Raw genomic sequence first — 23,181 nt, forward strand, 5'->3', positions numbered from 1 at the left:
ATTAATCAACCGTCCAGTGAATTCCATCGTAAGGCAGACAGCTTACCTGCAGGCCGTACAAATGCGGACGACTATACCAGCATTACCTCGCGCCAAGACGAGGATATTTTCCTGATTGGTTTAAGCTTGTTTCTTGGATGGGGCCAAAACGAACGATCCCGTGTCAAACAATTCCTGGGGAGCTTCATCCATCGGCATCGCAATTTCTTCTGAGATGGTAAAGTGGAATGGATATTCTAAGGTAAATCAATTGTTTGGAGCTTGAAATCATTAAAGATTGTTGTTAACCTTCGATAACAGAATCCGGAAGAGCGTACTGTGAATGGGTATCAATTTCGAGGCCGTTACATCTCTCTAAGCATCGATGACGTTGGGAGGATCAAGGTGCAGAAGCATGGCACATCGCGATCGCGTCAATGGCTTTTGCCTAGGGTGCCCACAAGGCTACCAATCTCCACCATATGTCACCGTGCTGTGTGCATAGCAGGGATATGCTATTCCTCTTAACAAGGCAGAAGCCCCTCGTCGTGTAGCCTAAGGACCTCGCGGGCATCTCATCGCTGAGGAAGTCCTTACTCATTGCGACCATGGTAAGATAACTCTGAACGAGCGATTCGAGAAAGTGTTAACAGTTTACAGCGAGGGTTTCTCGCGACTCTGCTTCTGGCAGCGGGCGTGCCACTATGTTCAGCCTTGTCGCCTTTGTCAGTTCGGGGAGCCAGCCTGGTAAACAAAGACGTAAGACCAATTCAGATCAACGGGTTATGGTCAGTATTTCTGAATGATTTGGGTTGCCGAATTTGACAGGTCGCAAGGTACTTCACTTCGAATTCGACAACAGACGTTTACGCTATGGACTCCCTGAGGAACGAGGAAGACTGTCGTCGCGATGCTGCTTTGATGTCCAGACTGGGCATCAACACAATTGGTGTGACGGATCTGAATCCGGAGGTTGATCATGATATGTGTTTCTCGATATTCAACTCTGTTGGTATCTACGTCGTCGTCATGCTCAGGTCTATGTTCCTGCTCAGTGGCGAGCCAGACTTGAACTACGAATACAAGGAAGAGAACATGCGCAAATCTCTCGAGATCATCGACGCAATCAAGGACTACGAAAACCTTCTGGGAATAGAAATCGGTTCGTTCCCTTACCCACGGAATTTCCGGCAGAATCCAGGGATTTACGCAGACGCGCAGAAGATGGTTAGGGTGTGTATAGCTCAGTGCTTCAGAAAGGGCTCTTGAACTAACAGTAGTAGTCCCTCGTGAGAGATACAAAGCAATATGTGGCGCTCCATGCGACGCGTAAAATTCCAGTTGGGATATCTTTCAGCGCAGCGTGTGTAGACACTGCCTAATCAGCAACAATCGCTAACCACTTCGCAGATACGGGGATTACCTTGCGATATCCCACATGCAATATGCCACGTGTAACATAGCCAACGAGGAGGACAATATGTCTAGTGTAGACTTTTTTTCCTTCGTATCGATCGATTTTGCCAATAAAAATGCTACCGGGTAGGTCCTAATTATTTCCAGATCTCGCAAAAGAGAAACGGTCATTTCTAATCCAACGTGCACAGATACCGCGAGGATCAATTCACACAATTGCGTCGCAACATAGGCAAAGCAAACATAACAGTCCCGATATACTTGGGGCAATACGGTCTAGTGGTGAGTATGCTTGCTGTCTCTTAATTTCATGTGCCTTTCTCGGGCAAATTGGACTTCCAGATCTGACATATTCTGATGAACAGAATGAAAATCAAACGGTTACAAACGAGACCTTACAAGAGACTCCATACCTGTATGACTATAATAATCTAATGCTCCAACCGGCTGGACCATTGTCGGGAGGGGTCCGATGGGAATGGACGAACGTTAAATACTCCGACCCAACGGCGAATTGGGGATTGGTGAACACGGATCCAGACGGCAACGTACTCTTAACGGAGAGATTCGACATACTCCAAGCATACTTCGACTCTCAGAATACCGATGGTTGGACAGGTATGAACTTTGTTGTGCCTGAGGGGGCTCCCCGGCCCGAATGTAAGGGGGACATGTTCGTCAACACTACGATAACAGATTCTCTCGGAAGTGAAGCAACGTACACAGCCGCTACTGACTGGGAATTGCCAACGGCACCGCCACATATTTCCTCGATGATTAGCAATGGAGTAAACGGCACCAGAGGTCAGATGGTTGATGTTGTTGTCACGACACTCGTACACACGATCCGAGATAGCAAAGGAGAAATTATTACAAACGTGGAACTGAAGCCATCTAGCAGTCAAAGCCGCACGACAACTGCCCGCGGTGCTGGCAACACCAGTCCACCACCACCTAGCAACAGCGGCTCGAACGGACTCAGTACTGGTGCCAAAGCGGGTATTGGGGTGGGTGTCTCAGTGGGGGTATTAGCTATTGCAGGCGCCTTGTTGTTCTTCTTATGGAGACGAAAGCAGAAGAAGAAGTCCTCGGTCACACCAACAGATGGAGAGAAGAATGATCCAACTATCAATGGATCCGATCCCAACAATACTTATGCATACAAGAGGGTATCGGAGTTGCCATCCGAAGGGACTGCCGCGACATCAGAATTACCTGGTTCGGTCGGCAACAGGACATCTGAGCTACCAGCTCCATTAGCGACGAACGGGGAACAACCAGTCCCGATAGCGAGGAATGAAGGGCAGCCAGCTGAGTTGCCGACCGTCGAGGCGATGCCAGCAATGGATAGTAGCTTCTTGAACAGGCCAGCAGGATCACCAAGGGCGAACTGACGAAGGAACTATCTGTAGTGTTCTTTCATGTCTGATATTCCATCTTCATGTTTGCCGTCCGCGGGGAAGGGGGGAAATCACCAGTCACTGTTTGTATTTAAATCTCGCTGGAGGCACATTTTACGATACCATTTATGCGAAGAGATCAAGAAGAGGTAGGAGTGATATAGGTCAATGTTAATTTATATTGCACTTGATCTTGAGCACGCTGATGATGCGACGTGTCTACATATCATGCTACTAAATTACAATCCCCTCTCTAGCAAACCCTCTCTTTTTATAGTAATATGCCTCTATAATGATGGTAGATATTGAAATCAACCATTTCCATTTCGCTCCCACGTCAAACCTAGCGATGAATTAACTCAGGACTTCAAGCCTGCTGGCTGCGTTGATCGCTCGTCGCAAAATGAGAGACATTGCTGGTATCAAAGAGTACATAAACGAAAGCAGCGAAGAAAATGCCTTTGAATCTAAGCCCCAGGTCTAGTACTTTGCGAAATGTCTCGCTCCACCGGACGACGTGCCCTCACCATTGAAGAAGAGCAAAACAACTGGGTTGCAATCTTCCATACCTCCCAGGTTCTCCAAATGTATGGTCGCTGTATCACTACCGGAAATCTTGCATACGATATAATTCCATTTCGAACGCCCTAAACTCGAGATGCATATCCAGACACAGTCTACTTTCAGTCTTCATTGGTCAAGGCGAAGTATGTTTTCATTTCCTGCAATTCATGGCGAGTCTACACAATGCTCCCGCAAACTCGGAATGGCTGTAGTGTTATTGTAACCATCATTAAACAGCATCAATATTCTTCATAATTATTTTGCAATGAGCATGATTATGAAAATATAATTTTCGAAGTTTAATTCTTAATGTTTACTAGGGAAAGTGTGATGATTTTTTAATGTACAATCGTTTCTTGGTTGTTCACGGGAATTGAGTACTTGTTGAATCTCAAAGGTCGACTTGAAAGTTATCATACACTTCAATTTCATTAATTACTCCAGACTAGTTATTACGGAAATTGGAGATTACGAAAACTGCAATGGCGCTGAAATGAACTTGTGGATCGATCTATTGAGGCATTATCTGGGTATGAATCTAGAATCGCATGGTCTCTATCCGCGTAATTTCCTACAATAAGCCTGAGGTTGAGGTGATGACAGAACATCAGCCATAGTCAAGGCCAGCCCTACATAGCAGAAAATACCGCCAACAGAAGAGCTATTCTAGGCCCTCAGCACCAACATTAACTTCTTCTAAGCATTCAATCTCAGATCGTAAGTAATTAATTGCATCAGTATCATTCTAGATCAAATACTAAGATCCAACCAACAACCACCCAATAATCCCCACAATAAACCGCGGTCCTACTTCAACAGCTCCGGATCAGCACCCTGAATCCAGCCCTGCGCCTCATCCTTCCAATCCTCCCTCCACCTGGTGAGCGGCGGCCGGCCATTCACGAGGTCACCCGCGGTCCACAGCATCCGTTTCTTATCGAGGTCCTCGCTGACATCGTCGTCTGGGCACAGGATGTAGAACTTGTTGGCCGCGATCTTGGAGTACATGTAGTCTGCGACTTGCGAGGCGTGCCAGGCACCGTTGGGTTTGGTGGATGCTGAGCCAGGGGCGTTTCCGCTCTGGATAAATTACATTTGTTAGTTATTTGCCAATAGATGAAATGAGACTACACGGAGAGAACAAGATAACGTGGGGAGGGGAAATTGGGGTGTGGGGTACGACGCATTTTCGTGAATTGAGTTATCAGAAATCGCCACCACCGGCGGCGCGCAGAGAACCGCAATAGGCAAGAGGAAAGAACTTTTGATCGGCAATCAATAGAACCTTTTGAACTTTTCAACCCAGGTTCTTGGGAAATGATAAGCAAAACGGTCGTGCGAGTGCGTTACAATTCAGCCATCGTCAGCCATCGTATGTCTGGGCATTTTGAAACGCAAGACGACTAGAACTTCGCAAGGGCCTCGCGTACCACACAGGGTTCTTGAGGGGATGCGAAAGGTTGGGTCCTTCGCACGTGGGAGCTTGATCGGCGGGGACAAGAACCAACACCTGCGGATAGACCATCACGTAGTGGTGCGCAGGCAACGGGTGCAGGGGTTGTGAAAGGGTGGTGGGAACTGCTAGGCGACTTTGTCCGGAGTCCGGTACCAGGGTCGAATGGGGGAAGGGGAAAGGAAACTGCATGACCCGTATCCGTCATGCAGGTAATATTTTAGAAGGAGATATTGGAAAGTGTAACCTACCAAACCTGTAAAAGTCCAGCCTGGAACAAGTAAATGAACGGAGGTCTTGGTATCTTTGAGGTCGAATGAAAGATGCTCCGTCAGGGTCTTGACGGCAGATTTGGAGGCGTTGTAAGCTGCGTTTCCAGGGGGATTCGTGATTCCCTGCTTCGAACCAGTCACAACGATGGCAGATGGTGAATTCGAAGTTTGAGATTTGAATGACGGAACGTAGGTATTGAGACCATGGATAACGCCAAAGAGATTGACAGCGAGAGTCTAGTAAAGCATTAGCATGATTCTGCGAGAAATCTCTGTTGATCCTTGGTCGATTGCTTATCGCCCATTGACTTTGTCACTCCTTCCAATCAATCATGAATCATGCGTATATCAAGAACGACATCAGGGTTTACTGATATTCGATCTTTGCGGCACGATCTGTTGCGCCATCCTTATTGTCCGTGGGGAGGCAAGTCACGTGGGGGTGACATTCATCTTCGACTTTGTAGCACAACTCACAGTCGGAACTGCCCATACGTGACAATTCCGCTCTTCAATTGCATGAAGACTTACCTTATCGAAATAAGCGTCATCGCCCCACGTGCCTTTAACTTGCACACCTGCATTCAACATCAAAAAATCGACAGGGCTTCCGAATCTCGTCTCGACCTTGCCCTTCAGAGTCTTCCATTCGTCCTCCTTGCTGACATCTGCCTGGAAAATCTCCACATCTGAATCTTTGCCTTGCAATTGTGCCTTGGCGTATTCGAGCGTATCTTTGTTGATGTCAACGACTCCAACACGCATGCCGTGCTTCAAACAGAGCTGCGCGACCGCAAATCCGATCCCAGAACTGCCACCTGTGATGAGCGCAAGAGCGTTGGCACGGAAGACGGACATTGTGTAATCAGAATATCTTCTTTCTTGCCAATTCTTGCGGGTGTGTAGTAATCTTGCGTACAGCCGTCGGATCCGACTATGTTCAAGCAGTGACAACAAGGATCGACAGTCAATTACGACGTCAATGGGGCTCTGCGATTGATCGTTCTCTTTCGGTATCCTTCCGCACAGTCGCAACAACTAGTACGAATGATTGACTTGGATGTTGAAACTCCCGAGGCGGTCCGTTTGCGGGCTAGCGTGTCTGGAGGTTCGGACTTGCTGTGGCGTGTGGAGACCTTTACGATAAGGCTGGTAGGAAGCTAGGATTTCAGAATTCCGATTCGGTACCCTTTCGATAGATGTTGAAATGCGCTCGTTGAACCGTGCTGTTAATGGGGCAATTGAGAAGTGTGAAGGAGGTTTGAAAGCGTAGATGTAGGAGAGATGGACGATTAGAGTGGTTGACGTAGTTCGAACCCCACTTCTCTGCCGTATTTGTCAAAAGCCGCCCTCTATCTCCGATCTCTCCGTGCATTTTGCTACAATGAAGAAGATCGTGAGAGTATCATGTTGTGACAGAACCAATTGAGCATTATGCACCGAGTGAGGCTTATTCGCAGGGCTGGCGTGAGATTTTGGTGGCAACAGTACACGAGGAAACTTGACAAGATTTAGAAAGTAGAAGCACGCGCAACGTAAGCTAGGCATGGTAATTGTTTTAAAATGTCTTTGGTATTTCATGATTAATGAACGTGCGTAAGGTTGTACATGGACCGAGTCATCGTAAGTTGATGCTTACGGGGTATCATTGAGCACACTCTGTGTGCCAATCAAGAACCATCCTCCAAATGATCGTGGTATCATGGATAGAAAATGGAAGAAAAAGATAATGTACAGAAGAAAATGACAGCCCAAATGCTGCGGAAAAAAAGACCAGAGGGAAACTCTTTGGTGTATTAGCTTCCGGTGCGCCAGCCCAATGCAAGAGAAACCGTGAAACCATGCTGCTACTAACGAAGAAATACTTGATCCATTGCTCGGGGCGATAGCATGATTTCTAAGTCCATGCTCTGCATGCTCTTCCGCCTTTCGAATGTCCTTGCATGAGGAGAAAGCATAATTGGGAGATGCATGCTGTGAACGCTGCCTGGGCTATGCGGAGTTTTTGGCGTGGCCGGAGAGGGTTGTGAAAGGATGAGGCTCAAATCGGTCTTGGAGGATGTCTCGCTGGTGGGCGAACAGGGTTTGGAGTCGTAGTGCAAAGGGAAAGGCGTTGTTGGCAATGCCTTCATGCGAGTGTGAGGTACTGTAGGGTCGGGATGGCTTGTCGGCTTCTCACGGTAGGGGATTTCCTCGATATCGCGATGCGTCTTGCGCCACGTTGCGCGGCTTTCAACTTGTGGGGTCGATCTGCCACTATTGAGGAGCTGTAACTTCGGAGTGGCAAGGGTTGTTCTGTCATCGATGTCCGGCTTGGTGAAGTGGCAAATCGTCTCATACACAGATGGTATGCACGTGATTGTGATCGAGAGAGCGATCTCGGTTATGCTTGTAGGCCATCAGTGTTGGGTTTCTAAAGGCCTTTGGGGGTAAGTCTTACATGAGTGCCGTGTGCGGGATCTGAGCACCTGTCAGATCATTGGTTTGCCAGGACTTGACTCGATAAATGGCCCCCAGCAGGCTGCAGATGCAAAGTCTAGACTACGTTAATAGTGTTCGTCAAAAAGGAACGTAGAACTTACATTATCCCGGCCCCATATATGCCATAGACACCACGCTTTTGGAGAGTCGTCAATCGCAATGTTGAGATTAGAGGGAACGGAAGCAGGAGGATGTAAACATTGGCGGCTGCATTGAAGGCAGTGGTGAGATTGGCCATGATTGCGTTTGCTCCATTTGGCGATGTGCACTGCGCACGATTGAGCGCTTGGAGATAATTGATGGTGTCGGTACCATTCCTCGGGGTGCATGACATGGTGATGACGATCGTATAACTGGAGAAGATGATTCCCGTGATGATAATGCCAACGTACACGCAGCTCTTGAACCACCGAACATTATCGAATATGTTCAGAATGAACATGAACAAATTAAGTTTGAGAAGCCAAAAAACAGGACCGAGGGTAATCCAGAACGACATCAGGCTCTGCGAATGAATTAGTGGGCATCATACTGTTGAATAGTCTCTGACACGAACCTGAACATCACTCTTAGACACCTCTGTCCGCACGATATCCCACGAGTGGTGTCCATTAGGACCTTCTACGACTTTGCACTTGTTAGTAAGGAGATTGACATGGTAGAGCTCATCCACTTACTGGCAATTGAGAAGCATGTGACAGCAACACATAGAGCCTGCACAGGATTAGTGACTGCTGCTTGGAGATACTTTCACATTGAACGTACGCAAGTGAGGCAGAAGATATCTAAAGCCTATTAGTATGAAGGAACCACCAAGAACTTCGCCATGTACTTACATTCTTCGAAACGCCATTTACCGAAAACGATGACACGCGAGTAAACGCGGCCAGCTGCTGAGAAGATGATGAGGAACAGAGCGATGGGAGCAACTACAATTACAGGTGTTCCGAGAAATTCGGGGTTATCGAAATTCGCGGAGACACCCTAGGTGTGATGTTAGTTGTTGAAGATAATGTTCATACCAAACAACGTACCGGAGGTGGAAGTCTTAGAGGGAGTTCCATGGGCGCATCTCCAGGACTGGCGCGATGGGCTCTTAATGTGTTCGGGAGTCAAGGGACAAGTGGAAGTTGGTCCACTAGTATGATGATGGCGTAGGATTTGGATGCTCGCTGCTGGGCGCACACGAGGTGGATACACGTGGCTCGGCGTTGCGGCGAACGGCGGCGAACAACGATAGCTCGTCAGTCGAGCTACAATCGACCATGCGGTCGTGGGGAATGGGTCTTAATGAGTCTTTGCGATATTGAAAGGCAAGACTCCTAGACGCGCAGAGGAGGTAGTCGCTGAAGTCCTGCAGGTACAACAGTTTGATCTTCCCGTTACAATCGTCTCAACCTTCGTTTGACCTTAACAGAATCGGGCGGCCCGTCAGACTGGTAGTCGCAAGACGCAGTGTGGCGGACGGACAAGATGTCTCTACAAAACAGACCAGGGTTGTCCGTTCCAGACTGGGACCGCGGCTACCTCTGTGATGGTATACTTATACCGGGGTTCGTCAGCAACTCTGAATCCTAGTCTATCCTGCGATGGTGACCAGTGATTGTAAATGCTCGTAAGTAGACCGTCTGGTGGAGAACTGGGAGGGATACTGCGTGTAGATAGGACCTGTTGCTTCAGGACAGTCGCACGCTGGGATTCACGCCAGATATGAGCAGTAGTATGAACAGTTATCTTGCCCTTCCATCTCCGGAGGATGGGATCCTTGATGACTTCCCGGAATTGACGCATCTAGGTGGAGGCCAACTTTTGCAGAGCGGCGGAGCCGACCTATGGGATGCTAAGAGCCGTGTGATCGAATACGGTCAAAAACGTGGAGACCGGGGGCTAAATTGGCAAAGCCTCAATCCCACATCATCGAGTGGCCTTGCTCGGTAGGCGGTAGAACTCCACCTGTGCCCTGGATTATTTGTGTATATGTATAGAACTCTGGCTAGTGCCAGATCTGTACATTATGACGGTTACTATCAATTACCAACACGAAAGGTCAATATTGACAACAATGCTGTCATGATCTGGCTAGCCGTCCTCACGGCTCACGATAGCAGTCAGTCATCTGGTAGGGGATCTCGGATTTACTGCAGCATTAAAATGGAGGACCACGAAGATTATCCAGTGGCCAATAAGTCTTGGAAAGCTCTGCCAGTGTCCGAATGCCGCGTAAAACCATGAAGTGGTGTGGGTAATTGGGAGGGTGTCAATGAGGGACTTGGGGTTGGAAAAAGCAGCCGAGGTAAGAGAGACTGCTGTCATGGAGGGGTCTGTAAGAGCCGCTCGGCGTGATAGAGCAATGGATATTCGCTTGATTAACACTCATTTGGCGAATCTGTAAGTCGTAATCGTGATGGTGTCGGGGATTGAAAAGGATAGTGTGCTGCTCTACATGTCTACGTATGCCCGTGGATTGATGAACACCGAGCGCTAGGCCTATTTTGGCGCACCGAACCCTGTCATCCCAACTGTAAACCCACGACTACTTGTCCGTTACCATCGACATTATCAACGCCTCAATTGTTGTATCTTTATTGAACAGCCCATAGCTCATTCTCTCGGTCTCTCTAAGTTGCAGTTATGTCCATCTACATCTCCATAATTTTCCCTCCGCAAGCCTTTGTCCTGTAGCGATCACCGAGGGAGCTTACATTCGGATCCTCGTACGAATACGTGACATACACAGTAGTCGAGATCCTGGCAGCCTGACGACAGCGCCTTCTCTTACGCCGCGTCCTCGTAAAAGGTTACATCTATGTGATTCAGAGTGCCTTATCCTCCTTCGTCCCCAAGGGGGTTGTGGTGGGGAAACATGGCGGACTTTGGCTTATTGGCCATGTCGAAAGACGAGCGCGGTTCGCCCCGTCGCAAAATGTGCCTTGTAATCTGACTGACCAATGACAGCCCGCAGCACATGCAGCCTTTCGCGCAGCATCTGTTTGCACCGTTTGAAATACGGAACTCTTGGCCAAAGTCGAGGTGGAGTAAGATTGAGGATTCAGCAGTCGTGCACGTGTCTGGTCGAAGACCGGCTTCTGGAAAGAACGCACTGCCTGTGGTTGTTTTACCAATAACACCAAAACCGCAAGGCTGTTGCTGTATTTCCCACCCCATCCCGTTTGTTCGCTTCGACACTGGCATGGTTCCAACCACGCGCCGGACTCCATCTCATAGGCCTGTAGTGATGATTTTGATTGGCTCCATACCGCCCAGCCACACTCTTGTACTCGAGAAGCGCCGACAACTTCAGGAGGCAGTCCTCAGGAGACAGGAGAGATGAGGTTGTTGATATGCCTGCATGTTTGATCGTCTGAAATATAACTCTCCCGCAAGGGGTCGAGTCTGCTAGTCCAAAATCCTCCACGAACCGCCCATTAAGCGGCCACATGCAAGCTATCACCAGAATACCGAACCCTTATACAGCGGGTAGGTACTCTTTACTGCAGGCCACTATGTGGCTTGCATGTGTTTTATTTTCCGCTACAGGTCCAGATGCAGGTAGGTATAGATGGTCATTGGACCCGTCAGAGGCATGCGATGATATAGAAGCCCTCTGATGCCTCTTCATAGCGCTTCCCAACCGCTGCAATGTAGCAGAGATATTGATCTGCTCCCTGAATTCACTGACATGCAGTATCTAGGAACAGCCAAGGGATATTGAGTAGCAGGCATGTAGCGAATCCAAAACAAACTATCGCCTCATCATATCCAGAAACAAAGGTCCCACGAAGTATCGCCGACGATCTTTCCACTGTTGAACTCAATTTAGATTCGTTATCACCATACCTTTGAGGAGTACGCTCTATTTGCGCAGTATCATGTAGCGCTCTCGTGCGCATTATGATCGCAGAAATGCGAGCCAGAATCTTCAGCACACTTCTACTTCTCCTGCGTCTGCCTAGCACAGGAAAGTCCGGCGGCTCAGTGAAACCGCCTTACAAACATGCTACAGAGACGTGACTGCGATTCTAGAGAAATGCAAAGTTTGATTCTGTCACGGACCTATCTCAGCCTGGATCAATACACCTTGCTCCCTTCACTGAAGAGAATCGCGAGTCCTGTTGACGACTTAGACTTCTCCCAGAACCATCTCTGCTGTCCGCCACGGGCCTCGGAATAGCATGGAGTGCATAGCCAGACGCCTTTGTGGAGGTCTTCAGCAATTCGTCCGTCGCGATTCATACGTCCAGGAGGAATGACCCATAGGCCAATGGGGACGACATTGATTTCTGGTGAATAGGGAAGACACTCGCACCAAAAAGGGTGGAATAGGTCCCTTGGGTTCATTTCAGACTCATCTGTTGTTTATGACATGGACTCTGCCTGCGGAGCAGTGAGTTAATCTAACGGCTCAAATCGACAAAGCTGGACCAACATCCCGTTTTTAAAGGTAAATAGTGGTAGAGGGCGGGCCGTCAAAAATTCGTTCGTGGAGAAAGTCGCAATGGTCTATCTTACGCCCCATGCAAGCCGCTACAGAAAATGACGCGTGCAATAAGCACCAAATCCCATCTGGTGAAGGCAAATTTTGCGATGCAAGCTACTGTGTAGACACAACAGACTAAACGTTATAGGATGTTATTGAGAGTTTTGAAAGGCTATACTAGCTGTTCTAGGTGACGTTGGTCGATTTTGTACGTTGAATGTTGACCCTCGGAGGGTCCGCATCGTACATGGCCGCTGGTTTATAAGTAATCTCGGGTGAGATCCTCCATTAGACCGACATGCCGTACCGCTTACCCAATCATCAAATGAACAGCGACGACAACATTTTGAAGGATTCACATCACATAGGGTAATTGCGATGATAGTAGCTTCGGTCCAAAGTGTCAACGAAAGGGCGCGCGTTGTACATAAAGGTTTCTTCCTGCAAATTTGTGATCTAGAAGACTGCAATTGACATTCAACTACTCACTAATATGCGCTTCTTACCAACAATTGCTGCCTTAAGTGGCATCGCATATGCTTCTACAGACCCGACGTCTAATCCATTTGACGTGTTTAAAGGCAGCTCGCTGAATGCATCCGATGCCGTCACGGTCGACTTGGGCTACGAGATTTATCAAGGTGCTAGCAATGCAACCACAGGATTGAATGTGTTTCAAGGGTACTTTCATCCGCGATTGTCTGGTAACTCTACTAATGTTCATAGCATTCGATACGCTGCAGCCCCTGTTGGGTCTTTGAGATGGCAAGGTGAGATCGCCGTTTCTATGAGTTAAGATCTATTCTAGGCTAACCATGGGTAGAGCCACAAACACCAGTGACAAACCGTAACTCAGTAATTGCAGCCACATCGTATGCTCCTTCCTGTCCACAAAGCCCAGCAAGCAATGGATATGGCATCAGCCTGTTGCCTAGCAGCGAAGACTGTCTTTTCCTGAATGTATATGCGCCTTCTAATGCTTCAAACCTGCCCGTCTTAGTCTGGATCCACGGTGGAGGATACGGCGTTGGCGATGGTGCTGTGGATTTCTCTTCCATCATCAATGCGAATAACGATGGTTTCATTGGAATCTCAATCCAGTATCGTGTAAGTCTATAGCGAGATGCTCTCATACTCAGCTGATCGGCTGTAGCTTGGTGCTTTCGGATTTCTTTCCTCGGACGAAGTGTTCCGAAACGGAATTGTCAATGGGGGTTTGCTCGACCAGCAATTAGCTCTCAAGTGGGTTCAGGCATATATCCACCTCTTTGGTGGAGATCCCACTCAGGTCACCATTTCTGGTGTCTCAGCTGGGGCAGGATCCGTTATGCTACACGATATCGCGTACGGCGGATCCTTGGGGACATCGCTCTTCACGAATGTACGCAATCAACAACGAACTCCTTTTCAAGACTGATCTGACAAATTGCAGTCAATTTCTGCTTCACCATTCCTACCTCAGCAACACGGATACAAAGACTGGATCCCCACTCAATCCTACTATGCTTTTGCCACGGCAGCTGGTTGTCCACCAACTTGGGCCTATGGTAACTCATCACAGACGATATTTGAGTGTCTCATTTCTAAGGACACAGACATTCTGCAGAAGGCTTCAGCTGTGATCTCCAGTTCCGGTATTACTGGAAATTGGGCATTTTACCCAGTAACTGATGGTACGCTGCTGCAGTCTACACCAAGCCAAGCTCTACAGGAGGGCCATGTCAACGGCCTCGCTCATCTATCTGGCAACAACGCCGAAGAAGGCATATACTTCGTAGCGCAAAACATAACTACTCAAGAGGGCTTGGTAAATTGGGTCAAACTATCCTTTCCCCTCATTACCGACAACGACATTGCCAAACTGCTAGAAAAGTACTCTACTGACAACTACACTGGACCTAATACCCTTCCTCGTTTTGCGACCGCTGGTGATACGGGGCTCACAGCCGTCAACGTTAGTCAAATAACCAGCGGCCAACAACAGCGAGCAAATAATATCTATGCCGAGTCAACTTTCGTGTGCCCATCATATTGGCTCGCCGACGCATACAGCAGCAACGGGAAAAGCGGCTACAAATATCAATACTCTGTTCCCAACGCAGCGCATGGTGCAGATACACCTGCTTACTTCGGTCCGCCTACACCTAATCTTGGTCCTGACTTCGTGCTGGCTGTGCAGCATATTTGGGGCAACTTCATCATCAATGGAAATCCTTCAATTCCAGTCGAGATTGCCCGTGGTTCCAGATCAAATGCAACATCATCTCCTGCGGACGAATTAGCAAATTGGCCTCAGTTCACGCTCGAAGACCCGAAAATGGTGAATCTGAATGAGACTGGAGGGACAGAGTATCAGATTGATTATACGAACTTTGGGTTTCCTGGGGTCATCGTCATACAGCATATCGATCCTGGCTTACAGAACAACCTGCGAGTGGTTGATGCCAATGCATGGGAGGGAGGACGCGGTTCCAGGTGTAACTTCTGGAGAGACAATGCGGTTTCCAATCTAAGATAAGGCGAAGAGAACATTTATAATATAGAATATATAACTATTGTATAATAATCGATACTTTAAATGTCAAATCTATCTTGTTCATTGCGTTATCGCGAATTCAAACACCGCCAAACGCCGGATTTCCCGATCCAGCAAACCCGGCCGATAAACGGTGCAACTACCGAAACTTTCACGCAACATCACCCCAGCACACCGCACCACGCACAACAACACCTCCCACCTCCCCATCCGCCATCTCTGGTCCCCAAAGATGAACACAATCGCCCCCCCTCCGCAAATAAAGCGGCTCCCTCCCAATCGCCGCGCCCTGGGCATCTTCCTCGGCTTCGTGGGCGGCGGCATCGCCAACGTCGCAATCGGCTACGCTGGCTTCCAATTCTGGACGCGCAAGACGACCTTCGTACCCTACGACACCACCTCCCCCGACCTCCAGACCCCGGTAGCGCGCGCACACAACCCCAATGGCAATCCCCCGGTCTGCATCGACCATGCCGTACGCACGATCCCGCTCTCGCAGCTCAAGTCGCAGGACCAGAAGCAGTTGACGACAGATTTCTGCAGGGGCGTCTGGAGCGGATTAGGATACGCGTACCAGAGGAGGTACTTAGATAAGAAGTACAGGTCGCTGGAGGGCAGGACGGATCATCTTTGGGATAGGGAGGAGCTTGGCAAGAGCGAGTATGCTGTTGGCACGAAGATCACAGATCATTTTGAGGTTGTGGAGCACGATGACTCGAAGGTACGTTGTTGGACGATGCCCGAGATGGAGAAGTGGGAGAGAATATGCTGAGGAATTTGTGCTAATCAATTGGTTGTGTAGGTCATCGTACGATGCGGCGATTCACCTTTTAATGCGGGACAACGACCCAGCGATGGATTGTTCACCATGGGAGTCACCAAGGATGAGGAAGCTCAAACCGCTACGTTCCACCTCAAGAGCGTATTCATAAATACCACACCCGAGGGCAAGGACGCTCAGCCACTGCCCTGGAGGTTCCAGTTCGCACATCGCCTGTATACCAAGCTTTGGATGGAGACGGCTGTGAGGAAGTTGTACAAGTAAATGGAGATAAGCGGACAACATAGTTCTAGAGTGTGGATTATACTTGTAGATGCCATAGATGGGAATACCCTTCTCTCGGTAAAGCTTTTTATCATGTATATATGAGGCATTTATAATGAGTTGTACCGCCAGACCATGTCCATTTCCTCACACACCGCACTCCGCGTCAACGCTGGAAACATTTTGGCAGATCGCTGTGTTTGTTGGGTGTATTGTTCATGCATGTCTTTGTGAAACCACTATTTCCCTGGATGCGCCACCCCCGCAAGACCGGGAAGCAGGATCATTTACCCCCTTATATCTCTGTTTGGTACTTCAGGGTTTACCTTCGGTGTCCAAGGAAGCCTGGAATTGGGACAGTCACGGAGCGCCAGAGAATTTCTCGAATACAGGTAGATCATTGGAGAGATATTACAACATCGATTTCAAAGTTGCGAATTGTGAATTTGAAAGGTCACTCAATAAGAAGGTGGCGAGGCGAGTCAGCCCGAATGCTTGTTTGAGCGAGAGTGATTGCAACCTTTTGGGATAATTCCTTTCAGGTACAAATGAAACTCCTCCAATAGAGAAAAACAAGATGCATGACTTGCCTAGAAAATCCTGTGAAGAGTTTAGTTTGATGCATTTATCGACAATCCTTTACGGCTGTTATGGTGTTTAAAATAATGTGGTGAGCTAGGTACCCTACCCAATGCTGATACGTTTGTCTCACATCAAATGAATGTTCCTTTGTTTGAGAAAGGCTATGGGTAACAGAATTTTGTACGAGGGCTTAGACAAGGAAAAGTTTCGGAAGCACTGAGATGCGTCTGTAAAATAGTAGCGAAGTCGTTGTAGCAATGGAACACTCATCACAACTCCAAATATCCCGATGCTTACCCAACAGAATCGACAAAAGCCAAACGAATAACTGAAGACCTACCATATCGACAAGAATTGAGTATCCTCACGGTCAACTTCCGTCATTCTGTGCGAGAGTGAGTGCACCAGACCGTGACTACTTAACCCGGAACGGGAAGTTTTGCCAAGTGGTCTTACACTAAATTTCGTCTCCAATCGGTTGGCACAGACTACAGACGATATACGGCATTCTCCCCTCCTTTAACCACAGTGTGTTGTTGGTTGCTGTAAATCGCGTCAGTAATAACGCGAAAAGTTTGCAAATGGCGCTTCACGTTTTGGGCACGGAGCAAGGAAGCGGTTCATGATGATTGTAGCCTTCATTTTCGTCAGGCTCGGTAGCACTCAGTCAACCACCGACGTCCGCGCGGCGCAGTTCACACCGTGCTAGCAAGCATCCGGTATTCGATGTAAGCACGAGCCATGAGCGGCTGAATATCTTCTTCATGTTCGATAAGAGCTTTGAGTTACAGTTGATTGAAGTGGTATTGGAAGCCTTATCACAGATAGAAACTCACCGGAGGTAAGACAGGCAATGCGTTCGGCACAGTTCAGAGGATGAGCGTTTAGTTTTCATTACTGGCTTAATCATAGTCATGTGTGGGTATCATGGACGACAAAAAGGTCGTAACAGCGGCAAGGAAATTCTCAAGCCTTCACTTCACTCCCCGTACTTTAAGCTCGGCGGTGCTTGTTGCTCGACGCATTCGGGAGGTGGAGACCTGGAGCGCCCGAGAGTCACCATCTTGTCGCTCGCAACGGGTGGCTTGGGACGGAGGTAGCAGCGGCCTGAATGCTCCAAGAAACCTTCTACTGGAGTCCCCTTCGTTATTTCCTCCAGAAATACGTACTCGACATCATCAAACCATTTGTGCCTCCAGGGACACCGTTCACCCTCTTCGCAGCGTTCGTAAGTGAAGAACGTTTTGAAGCACAGACCGAGTTCCCATCGCAAAGTGCAGCCGTATTTCTTAGGGTTTGTTTTTCCGTCGGTCTTTACGCCGTTCACATAGATCCACTTGCTAGGTGCAAGTTTCTCGGTGCTCATTAGGGTCTTCGGGATTTCGACTTTTGACTTGGCGAGACGGTTGATGCGAGAATCTGGGTCGCGAATGATGTCGACTGAAGGTTGCTTTGGTTGGAAAGCCGTCGGAGCTTCTAAACATATGTGTTAGCAGAAGTCGGTGAAGCAAATGTATCGCGAATCACTTACTGCCATCTCTCGTAGAAAACCTCCGAGTTAAAGTATGGGCTTCTAGTGTACCTGCAGGGGCTTTGCGGCGCCATGGCGGGGTAGAATCCGACTTGGGCTGAGTTGGCTCAGGGACATTGGCGTTTTGACTGCCTGAAGCCGATGGCGAGAAATTTGTTGTCGAATGGTGTGATACCGAATGCGTTTGGGTTGCCATGGAGGTCGGTACCGGCGAGTGCCTTGTGTTCGCTGGTGGAGTGGACGAATATGGTAACAGAAGGTTATGACTTGGCAAGAATGGATCGTAGCCCTTCAGATCGTCGAGGAATTCTTCAGCCATCCTCATAATAATCAGCAGGTGATTTAACTCCGGAAATCGGAAAGAACGTACGTACTTGGACAGATGCTAGTTACAAGTAGGGTTGTCTTTGAGAGCCTGAAAAATCTTCAAGAGGGGCGAGTGAGATAAAAGAGGGAGGGTGAAAAGATTTATACGTGGGTTCGTGCGCGATAGAGACAGGGAATGATTCAAATCACTCGGAAGCGGCAAGCCAGGCAACAACGGGCGGGACAAAGGTGAAAGATGTTTGTCTCGTCTGATGACTGTGGAGGGTGAGCAACTTTAAGTACTATTTAAACTAAGATTTACAATGCAAACAATGACGAAAGGTGCTGACACAACGCTGTTCTCTGGCTGCTGTAACGATACAAACAATGCGATGCCCGACTGGTTTTTTTTATCAATGTACACAAGAGGAAGATGAATTCCAGTGAACGTCACAGCTTTCACATCAACTATGCAACTGTGGATAATAAAACTCTAAACCTCATTATTTCAAAGTATTCAAATCTGAGGCTCATGCCCCACTCCCCATAGAATATACAAAACTTAATGTATTTTTCTCAAAGAATTAAGGTCATTGGCCTTTCAAGGACCAGTCTTACCTATGCGTTCAATATATCTCTGAGTGTTGCCGCCATGATTGAAAACTGTTGCATCGAATCCTTCTTGCATGGTATATTTCTCTTGTAGACATAGTTGTTTTCAGTCCCCAGGACAGGTGAGTGGCCTACGATTTGACCGCGAAGATTTTGAAAGAACCTGATAGGTGTGAGTGAGACGTTACCTGAGAGCAAAGACACCTACCAGCCCACTCGTTAAGATCAATATTCGCAAGACTCCGATGAGCGCCCACATCATCGGTCGTTGTTGGATGAAGTTCAGAGCAACATGGTGTTGCTCGCACCGTCCCAGAAACAGATTCTGCAGTTGATGAGCCGCAGCAGCCTGAGGCTTGCTCAATCTCCTGGTTTCTTTCAGATGACATGTCAATGTACACATTCAGATCACTCTCCGTATCTATAATTGCGATGTCTATGCTGGTTAGCTCAGATTGTGGCCTGCAAATTTGAGTGCGTACCACTAAATCCGTTCTCGGCTAGAAACCGTTCATAATCTTGCTTTGGACTGCATCCAGCCACACAACCTACGTAGGCCGCAACGCTCTCTCGAAGCTCTGTTGGAAACGGTTTTCTCGCGAGAATGTCCGAAACAGCAACTCGTCCGCCTGGCTTAAGCAATCGGGCAATCTCCGTGAAAACGGCCGGCTTTTCAGCCTCGGGCACCAGGTTGATGACGCAATTTGATATAATACAGTCCGCGATAGTGTTTTCAAGTGGAATGGACGTGATTTTTCCCTCGATGAAGGACACATTGTTTGCGCCTCCCGACTTCTGATGGTTCTCGCGAGCCCGGGCAAGCATGTTCTAAACCAGAAAATAGTGGTTTAATAGTCTAGTGGCTATTAGAATCTTAGATTAACTCACCTTGTTCATGTCTACGCCAATGGCACGACCATTCTGGCCAACCTTCTTCGCAGCAAGAAAGACGTCAAACCCCGCGCCGCTGCCGAGATCAATCACTGTTTCGCCCTGCAATTAAAATGACTTAGTCTACATCTATGCAAGGTGTGAGTTGAGGTGACTCACTTCACGAAGGCTCGCTATTGCGAGAGGGTTTCCACAGCTAAGACCAAGATTGGCGTCGCGAGGGATGCTCTTGAGTTCCTCTTCGGTGTAGCCGAATGCTTGCGCTATGGCGCTAGAATGTGAGGGGTTTTCGGCTTGAGCAATGGAACCATAATGGGCTTGAACTTGCTTGTATACAGTATCAGCGTTCATCTTGCTAAGAGTGTTGATATGTCCGATGGTAGATTGCTCGAGTATGGAGAGTAATAGTTGGGTGTTGCGAAGGTACTTATGTATGTATGCTGTTTACAATACGTCGAAGAGAGACACAGGGAGCCTTCTGAATTTATTCTTGGTCAAGATGGCCGTGTTGACGATAGTATGTCATCATTGAAGGTTGCGATATGTGTTTCTACTGTTTGTGACTGTAGTATGTCACTACGGTATGTCATCGGTATTCTTGGCATTGAGGGGAAGACTCTTCGGAGGTCATCACCTTAATGCAACAAAGTACATCTCATGAGAGGTATAAAATTGAAACACATATGATTGTAGAGACTAGATATTTATTTGTGTACTTCGAAGGATGTAATAAAGTCACAAGCTATACAGACTACCGTCTGATTCCAATTAATCCCGGGGCTATGAGATTTCGGCAAGGACACTGATCAAGATCTTGTTGTCGATACGACAATGCTGAGGTGATAAAGCACAGAATTTATATCCCACTCGAAGTTTGAGGTCCAAGTCGGCAATGCTGTAACCTTTGAGGTTGTTCTTGAGAACTAGCGAAAAGGCCGACGAGCAGAGAGTTGTCGTATTTGATATATCCTCTGTCGATATGACGAGACTGGATGCTTCTGCTCCTAGAGTATTCATTGTAGACTGAATAGAATCCGCGACTTCAATATCTGTCGGCAGTGACTCCCAAACAGAACTTGAAGTATTCGGAAAGTCGAAGGGCTCCCATGACTGAGCCACATCTACTTGCGTAGAGCTTTCAAAGTGTTGTAGAGCATCTATTGAAGCCTCGGAATCACCGCTTGGTAAAACATGTTCGTGTGCTATCTGTCGTTCGTGCGTTGCGGGTAGTGTAAGTTCAGACTGAATGAATCAATGTTGAAGCCGGTTTACAGAAAAGAGATCCACACACCTGCAACATCTCCAAATCTAGAGAGGAAGAGGAGTAAGCTTTGGGTTCACACAAGGTTTCGTTGCCTGCCTGGGCCCAGGGAATATCTGAAGCAATCTGGGCAGCCTTGCTATAAGCCTTAATGAAATCATTGCCCAGCCCTAAAGACTGCAACAGTCGCTTGAGGGATTCATTTTCTCTACTCAGTAATTGCAATCTTGGGTCAGTAGAAGATTGGCTGTTCGCGGTTTCGTACTGGCGAATCTTGTCTTCAAGTTCCGCAATGTATTCTTTCTGTCGAGCGCGACACCGTCGCTGGTTATTGCGAATGCGCTCAAGATTTATAGCCTGACCTGGAGTCAATGATTGATGAAATCTTTGGAACAGCAACAGTGACCTCACCTTTGTCCTTGTAGCTGAAGCCGTACTGGCCTTGTTGGCCGACATCTTGCCTCGCTTGTACGCGTCACCCAAGTTGACGTGGTTGACGGGAATTGTCTTAGAGCAATATTACAGAATGTTGATCTTTAAAAATCTGCGAAAGGCACGGCATAGGTTTATTACCTTGGAGGTCAATGAACCCGCAGATACATTGCTCAGCTTCTGGACAACGAAGTTGGCGGGGTGCTCACGTGACATCAAAGTCATTGAGATCTTGACCTCTCGCGATCGCTTCCTACACCGTCATTCTTCCTCCCACGATCAATCATTGGGTGCTGGGTGACAACAACCGGTGGGGTTGTAGCAAACATTTTCTTGATCTGTAAAGTAGATAGGTATAAGGATGGTTTTCAACACATACAGCAACCTGTTCTCTGCGACTAGCATTACTTCTATGTCGCCGGGTACTAACGGAAGAGCTTATCCTGTTCTGCTATGTTCATGGCATCTTCCCAGCATTCACTATCCGGCCAGCCTTTTAGTTGTACGCAGTACTGTTCTTGCAAACCCTGGCGAAATATGCTTGTTCTGTGGGCATAGACAAGTTCAAATCCGGAATGTTCAGTATGCCCGTGATCCTGGCTGCCTGGTTCGAAACTTTGTGTACTCACTCTCAACCCCGCGCGCTAAGGCGTTTGGAATGGCCCGTGGACCTAAAAGGCCGGCCTATCATTATGGGCCGACCTTTGGTCCCGTTTTTTTCGTTCTCTGTAGCTTGTATTCGGCAGAGAGCTGTACGGCTTTATGGCTTTACGGCATTATCTCTGGAAAGGTTCAGTGGACGGTTCGGCTGGCATGAAGAAAATTGTAGTCAAGTGGTACGATGCGGTGGCCGAAATCATTCATTGCAGTGCAAATGCCAATATATATGTAGTTGCCTGCTACATAGCTACATCCAGTTTTATTTCATCAAACACTATTTCTTAATACAAGTTATCGTTCACGCTCTATCTACTATGCTTATTCTAATTGCAGGCATTACTGGCTTTGTTGGCCTTCCATGTGCCGAAGCAGCCTTGGAACGAGGCCACACCGTTCGGGGTCTGAGTCGCAGCCCTGAGAAGGTCCCTGAAGATCTTCGTCGGCGATTGGAGGGATTTGAGGCGATTGAGGACATGTACGATATTGCGGCGTTGGATCGCGCTGTGGCAGGCGTTGACGCTATCATCTGCGCATATTCTTGCATCCCCGAATCTATATTGGAAGGACAATTGTTGCTTCTTAGGGCTGCTGAGCGTGCTGGAGTTAAGGTTCGAAGCCCAAGGTTATATCAGCCTGAAGATCAATTACTAAATGTTCGGCGCAGAACTTTCACGCCTCCACCTGGAACTATGACTGGACCCTTGGGTACCTGGGACAACATGAGATATACGACGCATTCATCAGTTTCTGCGCACATGTCCGGCTGAGCTCAACCATTAAGCCTCTATATATGTTTACCGGAGCGATCGTGGAATGGATCTTTTGTCGCAGTGCTCAAGACTGGGACAGTACGACGAAGACGTTATTCTATTGTGGAGATTCCAATGCTACTATTCGTTACACGACGGCTAGGGATCTTGCAGCTTATACTGTTGAAGCCGTTACATCCCCTGAAGCTTCAAAGGGAGGTTTTGTTCGCGTACAGAGCTTCGAAGCTTCGCCAACAGATGTTGTGGAAGCATACAATGCTGCACGGGCCGGGCAAGCTGTAGCACATGCGAAATGTCTGGGGACTTTAGAAGATGCAGCAACGCGTTTAGCAGAAGGAAGAGCAAATACAGATCCGACCGAGTTCATGAAATTTACGTGGGATGGATACGCGGCCTTGATAGGACGCGGTGTTTGGGACTATGAGCCGCAGGATTGTGCTCGCTTTCCTAATGTAAAGCAAACAAGTCTCAAAGAATGGTTTCAAGGACACGCAGATGTTTAGCTCTCTGGAG

At 48.0% G+C, this 23,181-nt stretch overlaps 12 protein-coding genes across 12 annotated transcripts; 6 read left to right on the forward strand and 6 right to left on the reverse strand.

Annotated features, from left to right (window-relative positions):
• Positions 1-197: 197 nt before the first annotated feature.
• Positions 198-2,986, forward strand: BU24DRAFT_428364 (glycoside hydrolase family 72 protein). The gene is made up of 8 exons (XM_033529462.1): positions 198-241; positions 301-590; positions 640-767; positions 816-1,212; positions 1,263-1,342; positions 1,390-1,521; positions 1,587-1,677; positions 1,761-2,986. The coding sequence occupies exons 2-8, from the start codon at positions 588-590 to the stop codon at positions 2,787-2,789; spliced, it is 1,860 nt and encodes a 619-aa protein (XP_033377799.1). The 5' UTR covers positions 198-241; positions 301-587; the 3' UTR covers positions 2,790-2,986.
• A 934-nt stretch (positions 2,987-3,920) lies between these two features.
• BU24DRAFT_401216 (NAD(P)-binding protein) lies at positions 3,921-6,374 on the reverse strand. Its single transcript, XM_033525486.1, has 3 exons — positions 5,616-6,374; positions 5,064-5,321; positions 3,921-4,439 (listed from the first exon to the last, which is right to left on the reverse strand). The coding sequence occupies exons 1-3, from the start codon at positions 5,940-5,942 to the stop codon at positions 4,167-4,169; spliced, it is 858 nt and encodes a 285-aa protein (XP_033377800.1). The 5' UTR covers positions 5,943-6,374; the 3' UTR covers positions 3,921-4,166.
• Positions 6,375-6,934: 560 nt separating this feature from the next.
• Positions 6,935-8,629, reverse strand: BU24DRAFT_414789 (uncharacterized protein; the record flags this gene model as incomplete). Its single annotated transcript, XM_033526246.1, has 8 exons — positions 6,935-7,472; positions 7,525-7,620; positions 7,667-8,070; positions 8,122-8,192; positions 8,243-8,279; positions 8,331-8,350; positions 8,402-8,549; positions 8,600-8,629. The coding sequence occupies 8 exons, from the start codon at positions 8,627-8,629 to the stop codon at positions 6,935-6,937; spliced, it is 1,344 nt and encodes a 447-aa protein (XP_033377801.1).
• Positions 8,630-10,893: 2,264 nt separating this feature from the next.
• BU24DRAFT_75592 (uncharacterized protein) lies at positions 10,894-11,205 on the forward strand. Its single transcript, XM_033534600.1, has one exon. The coding sequence runs from the start codon at positions 11,003-11,005 to the stop codon at positions 11,171-11,173; it is 171 nt and encodes a 56-aa protein (XP_033377802.1). The 5' UTR covers positions 10,894-11,002; the 3' UTR covers positions 11,174-11,205.
• On the reverse strand, positions 11,206-11,544 carry BU24DRAFT_75593 (uncharacterized protein). The gene has a single exon (XM_033534601.1). The coding sequence runs from the start codon at positions 11,453-11,455 to the stop codon at positions 11,237-11,239; it is 219 nt and encodes a 72-aa protein (XP_033377803.1). The 5' UTR covers positions 11,456-11,544; the 3' UTR covers positions 11,206-11,236.
• A 991-nt stretch (positions 11,545-12,535) lies between these two features.
• Positions 12,536-14,560, forward strand: BU24DRAFT_358330 (carboxylesterase type B; the record flags this gene model as incomplete). Its single annotated transcript, XM_033523991.1, has 5 exons — positions 12,536-12,723; positions 12,769-12,812; positions 12,866-13,149; positions 13,196-13,423; positions 13,475-14,560. The coding sequence occupies 5 exons, from the start codon at positions 12,536-12,538 to the stop codon at positions 14,558-14,560; spliced, it is 1,830 nt and encodes a 609-aa protein (XP_033377804.1).
• Positions 14,561-14,810: 250 nt separating this feature from the next.
• Positions 14,811-16,105, forward strand: BU24DRAFT_444884 (uncharacterized protein; the record flags this gene model as incomplete). Its single annotated transcript, XM_033530665.1, has 2 exons — positions 14,811-15,299; positions 15,381-16,105. 2 exons carry the CDS (start codon positions 14,811-14,813, stop codon positions 15,621-15,623), a joined length of 732 nt encoding a protein of 243 aa, XP_033377805.1. The 3' UTR covers positions 15,624-16,105.
• Positions 16,106-17,184: 1,079 nt separating this feature from the next.
• BU24DRAFT_497091 (uncharacterized protein) lies at positions 17,185-18,146 on the reverse strand (the record flags this gene model as incomplete). The annotated part of the gene is made up of 3 exons (XM_033534240.1): positions 18,111-18,146; positions 17,737-18,056; positions 17,185-17,681 (listed from the first exon to the last, which is right to left on the reverse strand). The coding sequence occupies exons 2-3, from the start codon at positions 18,053-18,055 to the stop codon at positions 17,185-17,187; spliced, it is 816 nt and encodes a 271-aa protein (XP_033377806.1). The 5' UTR covers position 18,056; positions 18,111-18,146.
• Positions 18,147-18,785: 639 nt separating this feature from the next.
• On the reverse strand, positions 18,786-20,063 carry BU24DRAFT_497092 (NAD(P)-binding protein; the record flags this gene model as incomplete). Its single annotated transcript, XM_033534241.1, has 5 exons — positions 19,705-20,063; positions 19,543-19,647; positions 19,137-19,482; positions 18,863-19,090; positions 18,786-18,817 (listed from the first exon to the last, which is right to left on the reverse strand). Exons 1-5 carry the CDS (start codon positions 19,894-19,896, stop codon positions 18,786-18,788), a joined length of 903 nt encoding a protein of 300 aa, XP_033377807.1. The 5' UTR covers positions 19,897-20,063.
• A 262-nt stretch (positions 20,064-20,325) lies between these two features.
• On the reverse strand, positions 20,326-21,262 carry BU24DRAFT_467844 (uncharacterized protein; the record flags this gene model as incomplete). The annotated part of the gene is made up of 3 exons (XM_033532479.1): positions 20,326-20,787; positions 20,837-21,163; positions 21,218-21,262. 3 exons carry the CDS (start codon positions 21,260-21,262, stop codon positions 20,326-20,328), a joined length of 834 nt encoding a protein of 277 aa, XP_033377808.1.
• A 251-nt stretch (positions 21,263-21,513) lies between these two features.
• Positions 21,514-22,160, forward strand: BU24DRAFT_428371 (uncharacterized protein). Its single transcript, XM_033529463.1, has one exon. It carries the CDS (start codon positions 21,600-21,602, stop codon positions 22,053-22,055), a length of 456 nt encoding a protein of 151 aa, XP_033377809.1. The 5' UTR covers positions 21,514-21,599; the 3' UTR covers positions 22,056-22,160.
• An 18-nt stretch (positions 22,161-22,178) lies between these two features.
• On the forward strand, positions 22,179-23,171 carry BU24DRAFT_401228 (NmrA-like family protein; the record flags this gene model as incomplete). The annotated part of the gene is made up of 2 exons (XM_033525487.1): positions 22,179-22,506; positions 22,563-23,171. The coding sequence occupies exons 1-2, from the start codon at positions 22,213-22,215 to the stop codon at positions 23,169-23,171; spliced, it is 903 nt and encodes a 300-aa protein (XP_033377810.1). The 5' UTR covers positions 22,179-22,212.
• Positions 23,172-23,181: the final 10 nt, after the last annotated feature.

This window comes from Aaosphaeria arxii (assembly GCF_010015735.1).
Source record: "Aaosphaeria arxii CBS 175.79 unplaced genomic scaffold BU24scaffold_13, whole genome shotgun sequence".
NCBI classification, from domain to species: Eukaryota; Fungi; Ascomycota; class Dothideomycetes; order Pleosporales; genus Aaosphaeria; species Aaosphaeria arxii.

What these genes read in the sequence shown, in the direction of transcription:
- BU24DRAFT_428364 (XM_033529462.1), top strand. An exon ending in ACGCGCAGAAGATGGTTAGG is followed by an intron (nt 1,213 to 1,262) that starts GTGTGTATAGCT and finishes TAACAGTAGTAG; the next exon opens with TCCCTCGTGAGAGATACAAA. An exon ending in GCCAATAAAAATGCTACCGG is followed by an intron (nt 1,522 to 1,586) that starts GTAGGTCCTAAT and finishes CAACGTGCACAG; the next exon opens with ATACCGCGAGGATCAATTCA.
- BU24DRAFT_401216 (XM_033525486.1), bottom strand. Translation starts at nt 5,942, where the DNA reads ATGTCCGTCTTCCGTGCCAACGCTCTTGCGCTCATCACAGGTGGCAGT. An exon ending in ATGACGCTTATTTCGATAAG is followed by an intron (nt 5,322 to 5,615) that starts GTAAGTCTTCAT and finishes ATGCTTTACTAG; the next exon opens with ACTCTCGCTGTCAATCTCTT. An exon ending in GCTGGACTTTTACAGGTTTG is followed by an intron (nt 4,440 to 5,063) that starts GTAGGTTACACT and finishes TAATTTATCCAG; the next exon opens with AGCGGAAACGCCCCTGGCTC.
- BU24DRAFT_75592 (XM_033534600.1), top strand. Translation starts at nt 11,003, where the DNA reads ATGCAAGCTATCACCAGAATACCGAACCCTTATACAGCGGGTAGGTAC.
- BU24DRAFT_75593 (XM_033534601.1), bottom strand. Translation starts at nt 11,455, where the DNA reads ATGCGCACGAGAGCGCTACATGATACTGCGCAAATAGAGCGTACTCCT.
- BU24DRAFT_428371 (XM_033529463.1), top strand. Translation starts at nt 21,600, where the DNA reads ATGGTTTTCAACACATACAGCAACCTGTTCTCTGCGACTAGCATTACT.